Source organism: Musa acuminata, chromosome BXJ3-2 (assembly GCF_036884655.1).
Source record: "Musa acuminata AAA Group cultivar baxijiao chromosome BXJ3-2, Cavendish_Baxijiao_AAA, whole genome shotgun sequence".
Lineage (NCBI taxonomy): Eukaryota > Viridiplantae > Streptophyta > Magnoliopsida > Zingiberales > Musaceae > Musa > Musa acuminata.
The window spans coordinates 18256654-18267012 of record NC_088350.1 but is presented as its reverse complement, the minus strand read 5'-3'; the positions used below and the strand labels follow the sequence as shown (position 1 = coordinate 18267012).

The following is a 10359-nucleotide window of genomic DNA, read 5'->3' as shown; positions in this document are numbered from 1 at the left end:
TATTGATTATTTTTGTATGACTTACCAATATTATGTTTATTAATGAATTTGTTATATGTTCTGAAAATTGTTTAGAAGGTTTGCACTCAACATGTTTTAATGCTTACTTACTCCGATGGGTCATCGTCGTTAGGTATCACTCCATCAAAGACTTGAAGTTTTTATAGTTTTAATATGTGACAACAATAGAATTTAATGGTAGACTTTGTTATCAAAAATATATTTAAACTTTAAATTAAATAAAATTAATTAGTTTATGTATTTATTACTCTTGAATATTATCTGTCAAAATATGTCATGTTTTGTGAATGTGTTGAAAAGTTTAATTCCAAAAGTTCAAATCGATAGAAAAGTCTTCAATATATTTATTACAATTTTTTATTATATTTAATATTTAAAATACATGTTTAACTAAAATAGGCATCAAATCCCTAGTGAATTTACATATCTATCCTCTTTAAAAATCATGAAAATACATATTTAATCTCATAAATATTAATATAACGTACGTACATACATACATACATACATACATACATACATACATACATATCCATGCAAATAATAATAATAAAATCATTCTATAACATCCATGAAAAATAACTAGTTGGAACCGAATTTAATTACATTCTTGAAAACAATTATGGAGGCCGAGAAAGGGGGTGATGGTCGGTATCAATCGTGGTCACAAATTGGATTTCATCGAGTATTAATTAAGATTCCCAAATGCACCTATGATTGATTGTTGTGGTGAAACTCGAGATAGATAGGGCCTTTCATCGAATGCTCTTTGTAGGGTCACAAATTTGATTGTTGTGGTGAAACATAACATTATGTACTCACTTTTTCTCCAGCATTATCTCGAGAGTTCTTCGTTTAGCATCAACCTGATATGATTAAACCTAGTCATCATTTATAGCTCTTCAAAAAAAATCAATCTGAAAGACCATTAAGGATTTGGAACTTGAATGATAGAAACTTTTTTAAATGCAAAAGTATCCCATATCTCTTATCTAACTTTAGCTCGAGAGCAAAAGATATGTCTGGATAAAGACATTGAGGTCGATAAGAGCATTATAGTCTCTACACACACTTAATTTCTTTTATCATTTTTGTCAAAGGCTTATAACTCTTTTTTTTTCATTTCTAATAAAAGTTTACAACTCCTAAAGAATATTGTGAGCAAGAAATGTGAAACAATAAAAAATAAAATAAAATATAATTACAGAGTTCATTTAGATAATGAACCTTGATAGCTATTTATATACATTTAGTAGAGAGAGATAGAGAGAGAGAGAGAGAGAGAGAGAGAGAGGATTTTCCTCTCTATCAATAAGAACCAATAACAAAAGATATAAAAGCATAAAACAACCACATAAGACTCAGAATTTTTAATTAAAATCACGTCTAAAAAGATAGAAGTAGGAATTGATATATTTGAAAGTAAATATCTCACTTCCTATAAAAGTAAATATCCGGTGTCAATGCATATAAAAGAAAGCATTATTGGTTTAATAAATTTGGAATGATGATGTATCTGAAAAAATTATTTTATATAACATTAATTTTTTTTTATTTTTAATTTAACAAAAGAATAGTTTGATCGTTGAGGTCGCTTTTTCCATTAAGCTCTTTTGTCATCACGGGATGCCCAGTAGATGTCGACCCAACTCCCAATTGGATGAAGAAGAAGGATACGATACATACGAATACAGCTTCTTTTCTCTCAAAATAGTACGAAAACCACATCTAATTTTGTTCAGCGTATATTAAGAGATTTTTCGTGATTAGTCGATTTAGTGAATAAAATTTGGGTGAAAAGAAAAACGAGATTGAATCAGCAGTTGCACTCATCTTTTTCTCCCAAATTTTACCGACAAAGTTTTGCTCATTTTGTCTCTCATGATTGAAATTCCAAACATAAAGATTTTGACTCGATCTATTGTACAGGGGCTTGAATTGTGCCAACTTTGTGTACAGAAAGAGCACCAAATCACACCCAAATGTCACTCTTATCATAAAATAAATAGGGTATATAATTCAATCTTAAGTTATATATATATATATATATATATATATATATATATATATATATATATATACACTAACTTCTTTATTCATAAATATAAAATTCTTTTCACATGATAAAATAATCTTTTCAGCAAAAAATTTTCAAACTTGGATGCTTTTTGAGAAATTCTCAAACTTAAAAGACCTTTTCTAAAAATTCACCCTAAAAATTTTGAATCGATTTAAATTTATATGATTTGTTTTAAAATTTGTTGAACCAAACCTATTTAAAAATCCAAGAAAAAGAAATCATTAAAAAAGGAGAAATGAAGCTTTTTTTATTTTTGAGAGGCAAAATTGGAAAGCCAAATGAATAGTTTCTTTGGGCATAAACGAAAACTATAATATTGTTTGAATAAAAGTAAAAGCCTACCAAGAATTAGCCTATCTAGAAAGGACACTTTGTCAGATAGTGGGATCATAACCCATCTTCACCACCTACACTTTGGAAAACAAACAAACAAACAAAAAAAAAATTACCATGCTTCATTACATTCTAATAGAACTTTAGTTTGCCATTTAACATAATCCAATCTTTTTGAATCATTTTCTTAATGATATGTACGTATAACTAATGTACAAGTACTTTTAAATGCCACAATTCATAAGGCTTATGTCATGTAGCATGCCATGTTGATATATATAATTCCTGATGTTTTGGGAAGGAGTAACTTGCATCTCAAAAATTTACTGCTCATTTTCTAGGTGACTTGTTTCTGTCACATATTCCCTCATGAGCCTAGTGTTAGACTCATCAACCATCTGCAACAGTAAATCAACAGATAACCAAAAATTCAGTCTTGAGAGAATCTCTTTGCAATTCCATACTAACCTTAAAAGCTAACTTCTTTAAGTTGTCCCACTCGAAATCTTTTTTCGAATATGCCGATCGAACCTGCACAAAATTCGTTGTTGTAATCTAACACAGCAACAACTTAGTGAATGCAAGCTCAAGATATTGAGTACTCACCTCTAAAATACGAAGAGCTGTCAGCAAAGGGAAAAAAAAGCATATTAGTACCATATTATTGACAGGACATTACATGATGATGATCTTTAATAGAGGGAAATGGATATGAAAAACTTAAAAGTTTTGAAGACAGATGTGCACTAATCTCATTAATTCTGTAATTTTTCTGCTTTTATGGACTTTCAAATCAATAGGTAGAGAATTATATGTTATTTTCTTCAGTTACTATATAAATTGGAGTGAACTAATTTCTTGCTGGTTAAAAGGCAAAGAAAAAGTAGAAGTTTAATGTGAAATACATACCAATATAAACTCTACCATTATAGTAGTATATTCTGATCAAGGCTTGTTAATATGGACGATGAAGTTGTTATAATATATACCAAGGGATCAAATCTATCATCAAGATGAACTTTACCAATCCAATAGTCAACTAGAATGCAGACCAAGCAATTATATTTGATATGGGGAGGTACCAGTATCTTTATTATTGTTTTTCTTCTCTTTCTCCCCTGCATCTCACTTCTCCAATTTTCTTCACAGGGAACTTCTTCCATTCTAAACTCTTTTATCTGACAATTTCAATCTCACATCTTCATCTTTCTCATATCTAAATTTAGGTTTTAGAATCTCAAGCTCCAATCTCAAGAAAACATCCTCATATTTTATTCTAAGCACGGTGAATCCGAAAGAAATTAAAATTTTCACTTAGGTTTCATTGAAGCAAGCTTTTTCTTTGTTCTTTCTCATGATTTCATTCTTAGATTTCATCTTCTTTGTAGATCTATAAATCAACATTAACTAATATCTTTACAATGTGCATCTTGAGTTTAAATTGGGTCCAAGCCAAGATATGTGAGTGTGGCTCAGATCCATGCATATCATATAAATAAATCCATGATATTCAGATCACATTTTGAGCAGGCCAATACTCATGCAAATCTGACCTAAATCTATATGGACCTGACCAGCATCCATGCAAATTTAAAGCTCCATTAGGACTAGATTAGAATCCACACAAATCCGACCTAGACATGCATGAATATGGACTAAATTCATACTTATTGGACTTACGTATGCATAGATCTAGTTACATAATCTCTTCTATTATACACACAGATCTAGTCACATAAATGGAGCTAAATACATGTAAGAATTTTAACCAATAAATTTAAATAGATAAGAAAACTCCATACTGGAAATTTCATCTGAATATACATTTTGGAACTTTTACAATATCACCTGAAGCTCATAGTTTCCTATCACAACCAATTTATTCTTCCAAAGCCTTTTCAGACCTTCCATTTGATAAAAGCAAATCTAAAAGATGCTAGTGGTTATAGGCTTTTGTATCAGTGGAAAAATAATATACAAATATTCAAATACATAACTCCTGTAGAGTTGACTGTGCACAAATACCATGATGAACAATCATGGCTTAACAAGTATACGTCAGATGCTCCCTAACTCAGTCAACTAATTCCTACCACTTAATCATTTTCCTTGTCATGTAACATTACAGTAGATCATGAATTGTTTCCATATATCACATAGTGCACTGAGAACGAGTCTTTTGCACCAAATTTTTTTTTCACCAATCGCTACATGTGTGGATCTTCATAGACTTCATACGTATTTTCTGTTAATCAGCATAGTTATCCATAAAAAGAAATCCTCTGAAACTGATTCAGCAACTTGCACGTGTTGATAAATTTTATCCTCTAAAATTACCATGATTTGAACAAATACAACTTATAATTGAAACTTATATTGCTAGGTGCAACGTAAACTTTTCTTTCCCTATTTTTATCTTAGTGACTAATTTTTTGTCAGTTTACAGTAGCTTTTGCAAGTAGAATCACTAAGAAAATGACAATATTCACACCTAAACTCTTATGCCTTGGAGACTCACGCATCAACCTTCTACAGAACATGTCCCCATCATTCAAAGAGTTGTGGCTGATAAACTCCGTCAACTCCTGATATGCCTCAGGATTATAGCTCTGTTCACAATTAAAGAGATAATTAAGATAGGTGAAAGCAACTACAAAGTTCTTATTCGAGATAGAAACAAACTACAACTTCGAGACAGATTCTAGCCAAGCCTCGTTGGAAAATGAAGATATGGGAACACCACTCGGTTTATTATTAAGACAAGATGGAGAAAGGTAATCATATTGACATCATGATGTATAAGTATAAGAAACAATTAGTGATGCTGAATGGAAAAGGATACAATTCAATTCAGACAACCTAGTCTATGTTTGATAGGACTTAATATTCTCAAGTTGAAGTCAATTTTTGTTCGATACAGAAAAACTTGTCATATTCTATAGGAGCCGCATAAGGATCCAGATTTGAGTCCTTTGCCTAAATTTATCTTTGGATAACAGTTAGGAATCTAATAAAAGTACAAAATATCATAATTGGAATGAATATTTAACGTTACTTGGTTTCATAGCTTATCAGTGTCATGCTGATAAATCTTGGTACCAGATTTATGACAAAAGAAAGGTGAAACTCATGCTCTCATATATGATCATTCCTCCAGCACCACCTACTCCATCATAAGAATGATTGCTTGTATAACACATCGATACCAACTTGATGTTGTAAGAAAAAAGTGACACTGTGATAGCAGTAGGGGAATTCAAGTTCTAGTAAAGGGTAACTCAGAATGGAAGGACCTAAAACTGACGTATAGATACATCCACCATGGTTGAAGTCTAGGCAATAATTTCTGGGGACATAAAAATAAAACCTTTGCTCCAAAACCAAGAAGTTATAAATTAACCTATTAAATACATATCTCTGCTCCTCAGTTCAGAATAGAAAGAAACACCAAGAAAAAATTAGTAAAAAAGGGAAAAAAAGCAATAGAAAACTGATCAGAACACATGAGAAGTATAACCTAGAGGTAACAAAACATTTCCGTAGAATTGATTGTCCACAAAAAGCCTAGGCTGCAACTTCAGATTAGATTGGTACAACTGGTAAGAAGATATGTAATTGAGCAAGCACAAGTCAACCAATCGATGAGTAACTGTTTGACAGAGAAATCCTGTGATTTCTGTCATCGACAAAAATCACAATAGACTAACAGAAAAAGAAGAACAGGACCAAGTACATCAGATAGCAAGCATCTGTGACTACTTTTGATTTTATTGAGTAGATGAAAATGAAGTAATTGATTTTCTTCTTTCATAGGACAGATAAAATTTGTCTGCAGGCGGACGGTGTATTTCACATACAGTATTTAGTATTAAAGGCGAAAAAATAGAGAGAAAACAACCTCGAGCTGAGCCAGAACAATCTTAACGGCGGCGTAAGTGAAGAAATCCTGGAGATTTCTTGCGGCCTTTGATTCCGGCGAAGCCCCCCCAAATCCTACAGACCGTAGTCCAACCCATCAAATTATGCCGGAAGAATCGCTGAAAGCAAATCAAAGGAAAACGAGGAGGAAAGAAACATAAAAGAAAGACAGAGAGACGGAAGATTACCAGGGACGTACATCTTGTGGCAACGGAGGGCATGGAAGCCACGAAACCTCACCGGTCTCTTGTATGGCGGAGAGTAATAGTAGTGGAACCGGAAGCGGCATTTGCCAGACAAAACGGAGGAGGAGGAGGAGAAGGAGGGTGGCAGGTTGGAAATGCCTAAACAACAGCACTTCATCTTTCCTCCGTAGTGTGCACCTCGAGAGAGGGGTTTGGGGTCGAGGATAAAAGGGTAATGGCGAGCATGGCCGGAGGCAGGACGACCGCACGATACAAGACCAGATAGGTGAGTGAGTATAAAACCCGATGGAGATGGGATTCAAATCATACGTCATGATGTTAACGGAGCGGGTAATAATACGTCATGTTAACGGATTTAAATGTGGGAGGATTGCACGCACTAATTTGATTTAGGTAATAATTAGACGCTGCAAATTATCGTATTATAGTTTGCTTGCAATTAACTGTGTTATCCGTTGGATTAACGTAGGAACGAAAGAAGCACAGTTTGATCGTGGTGGATGCCAGTCGTCGTCATTCCGAAACCAGGGAGGGAATCTTTCTTATGTTGTTGGCCGTGGATAGTGTCAGTTTTGGAGGTTTGATATCTCCGAGAAATAAATTAATTTTTCGATTATCCATTTTTTTCATTAAGACAGAAAATAAAATTACTGCTGACTGTCAGAAACAACCGTTGGATTGCTCATCATCAAAACACAAAACACAAAGCGGAAAGGGCATCTTACAAAACACAACCTCCCATGCTTTTTAATTAACGAGCAAAAAATTACAATTGGACCCCGTGTCTAGTCAGTCAGTCAGCTCGTCTGATCACCCTTGTTTTTTTTTTTTATATAAATATATGAAAGAATTTAACATGAGAAAACTCAAATATATTTTTTAAATAAAAAATAAATTTTGTTGATAGTTTGTTAAAGAGGATAGTAACTATTTCTTCGCTAATCATCAATTTTTATTTGATATGTGTTAGGTTTTTGTGATATTTTTATAATTAGATAAGATATATAATATAATTAATTGGGTTCTGTTGAAATATTTTAGCCAATAGAATAGAAATCAACGATTCCTCGGGAGATAACTTTGATAGGAGGAAATCTCCTAAGATCCTATCGTAGACTTGCTCTCGCCTATAAAAGGATAGGACCTCACAATCTTAGTGGGTCATGTGAAAGGATAGGAAGAGAGGAGAAAGGATCTACTCCTTGCATATTCCGTAGCGATCTTGAATTAAAGACGGTGCCGATCTTGGATTAAAGACGGTGTTTGGATCAAAGACGATGTTTAGCAGATTAAACGGGATCTCTGAACAGATGACATCGAAAGGTATGCATCGTAATAATTAGATCTATGCATTTGATTCCAATCCTAGCAGAAAAGTTATTTTTGCATTTCAGATATAGTATAATTATATATTTTTATGCTTATAATTGGTATCAGAGCTAGGTTTTTGAAATCAAATGTATCAGATCTGTTAATTTGTTTACGATGCATGAATTACCTTTATCTTCCAAGAATTGCTAAGCAACAATGGTCATCGTCGACCTTACTACGAATCTGCGGCTATGCTGGGCAGCATGCACACCACAGCACATGCAACCACCGTAAGCGGGCATCACAGTGCCCATGCGACAACAGGCCGTACGCGGGTGGAACCCGTCCTTGCAGTGGCCGCACGCGGGCAGAGAGCCTCGGCGGCAGCCGTGCGCGCTGGAAGGCCGCGCCCATGCGGCGGTCGCGTGCGAGTAGTGGCAACCTCGCAGCGGCAACGCCATGGCGACAACAGCCACGCGAAGGCTAGAACTACCGCAAGCGGCTGCACACAAGCGGTAGCCCAGCAATCGCGTACAAGCGGCAGCCCCACGCACAAGCGGCAACCGCGAGCATAGGCAGCCGCACCGTAGGCAACAGTGGCAGCACCGCACACGTAGGCAGCGGCGGCGAAGGCAGATTAGAGTTTTTTTTGACATAATTACAGTTTTACCCTCAAAGCTAAGGTTTTACAAAATTACAGTTTTACCTTTTGTAAATTTATAATTTCAGTTTATGTTCTGTCAATATATTTATGATTTTACCCTCAGGTCTAATTTCTACCAAATTATAATTCTACCATTCATAAATCGTATATTTTCGATTTATATCATTTCAAATATTTACAGTTTTATCAAAATTAAAAATTTTAGTTTATATTCTTAATTATAAAATTGATAAATATGATTTATTATAATTATGATTAAGTTTAATCATGATTATATTTTTTGATTATTTGATTGGATTTAATTTTGATTTAAAAAATATATAAAATTTGGTTTACTTTATAGTTTTCTCATATGAATTATTGATTATACATGTGGTAAATAAAATTAAAATCTAATTATTGTTTTTATAATTTTATTTACTTATTCACATGTATATATATGAAATTGTGAAATAATGTATATCTTTCACATGAATGCATGATTTATGTGAATTATTGATTATACATGTGGTAAATAAAATTAAAAAATCTAATTATTATTTTTAAAATTTTATTTACTTATTCATATATATATATATATATATATATATATATATGAAATTATAAAATAATGTTTACCTTTCACATGAAGGCATGATTTATATGTTATCATGATTATCATATGAGTTTTCTTACTGATTAATGTTTAATAATTATTATAGTTGTTATTTTATTATTGAATTACTTAACATTAATGTTCAATAATTATTATTATTATTTATTATTAAACTGCTTAGTATTAATGTTTAATAATAATTATTATTATTTTATTATTGAACTGCTTAGCATTAATGTTCAATAATTATTATGGTTATTTTATTATTGAACTACTTAGCAAAAATTAAAGAAATTGATGGATATTATTTGTAATTCATCTCCCTAAGTTTTATCTGACTATGTGGCCTAGGATGATAGACTTTTGTTATATGAATTACAATAAAAGTTTTATCATTTATAGGATATTTTATATTATTACATTAGTCTTATAGCCATCAAAGTGACATACACTAATGACTTATAAAATAATATTAAAGAATTAGTCTTAAATAACATTAAAAAAATAATATTCATAATTGCATATATAATTAGGAGATTTAAATAATCCCAAAGGAGAATCTAATTCAAATAATTATGTGATGAGGTAGGATGATACTGTTTTTGGATATCTTTGTAGTTTAGGGTTGTATACCCAAAGGTAACAACACTATTCCACAATGATGGTATCAGTCCTCCATAAATATTCCTGAGTGAATACTAGATATGTCAATATTTCACCCAAAGGTGTAATATAGATGATATCAATAGTTCATCAATTTTTGACAAACTCAAAGCATTAATGTTGTTCTATATTTTTTTGCAGTGGTACTTCCGCATATATATTCTTATACATCTAGTGTCCCTGTACTATCTGGATCAAATTATTTAGAATGGTTAGAGTATATGCAATTCACACTGGGTGTATTAGATCTTGATTTAGTATTACTTGTTGAAAAGCTTGTAGACTTGACTGATGAAAGTACTGTATAACAGGTTAATGAAATGAAGGCTTGGGAAAGTTTTGATAGGCTTAGTTTAATGTTCATAAGAATGACAATTGCAAATAATATAAAAACTTCATTACCAATTGCAACTAGCGTAAAGGAATATTTAAAGGTTATTGAAGACAGATTTAAATCTACTGATAAGTCATTGGCTGACACGTTAATGAAAGAACTGACTACGGCTCAGTATGATAGTACTCGAGGAATTCAGTATCACATCCTCAATATGGCGGACAAAGTTGCAAA

General features: G+C 32.4%; 1 protein-coding gene across 1 annotated transcript; it reads right to left on the bottom strand.

The window, feature by feature from the left end:
* Positions 1–2537: 2537 nt before the first annotated feature.
* Positions 2538–6808, bottom strand: LOC103969013 (chaperonin-like RBCX protein 1, chloroplastic). Its single transcript, XM_009382412.3, has 6 exons — positions 6541–6808; positions 6333–6427; positions 4926–5043; positions 3041–3057; positions 2903–2965; positions 2538–2832 (listed from the first exon to the last, which is right to left on the bottom strand). The coding sequence occupies exons 1-6, from the start codon at positions 6713–6715 to the stop codon at positions 2758–2760; spliced, it is 543 nt and encodes a 180-aa protein (XP_009380687.3). The 5' UTR covers positions 6716–6808; the 3' UTR covers positions 2538–2757.
* Positions 6809–10359: the final 3551 nt, after the last annotated feature.

What these genes read in the sequence shown, in the direction of transcription:
- LOC103969013 (XM_009382412.3), bottom strand. Translation starts at nt 6,715, where the DNA reads ATGAAGTGCTGTTGTTTAGGCATTTCCAACCTGCCACCCTCCTTCTCC. An exon ending in CCACAAGATGTACGTCCCTG is followed by an intron (nt 6,428 to 6,540) that starts GTAATCTTCCGT and finishes TACGGTCTGTAG; the next exon opens with GATTTGGGGGGGCTTCGCCG. An exon ending in TTGTTCTGGCTCAGCTCGAG is followed by an intron (nt 5,044 to 6,332) that starts GTTGTTTTCTCT and finishes AATTGTGAACAG; the next exon opens with AGCTATAATCCTGAGGCATA.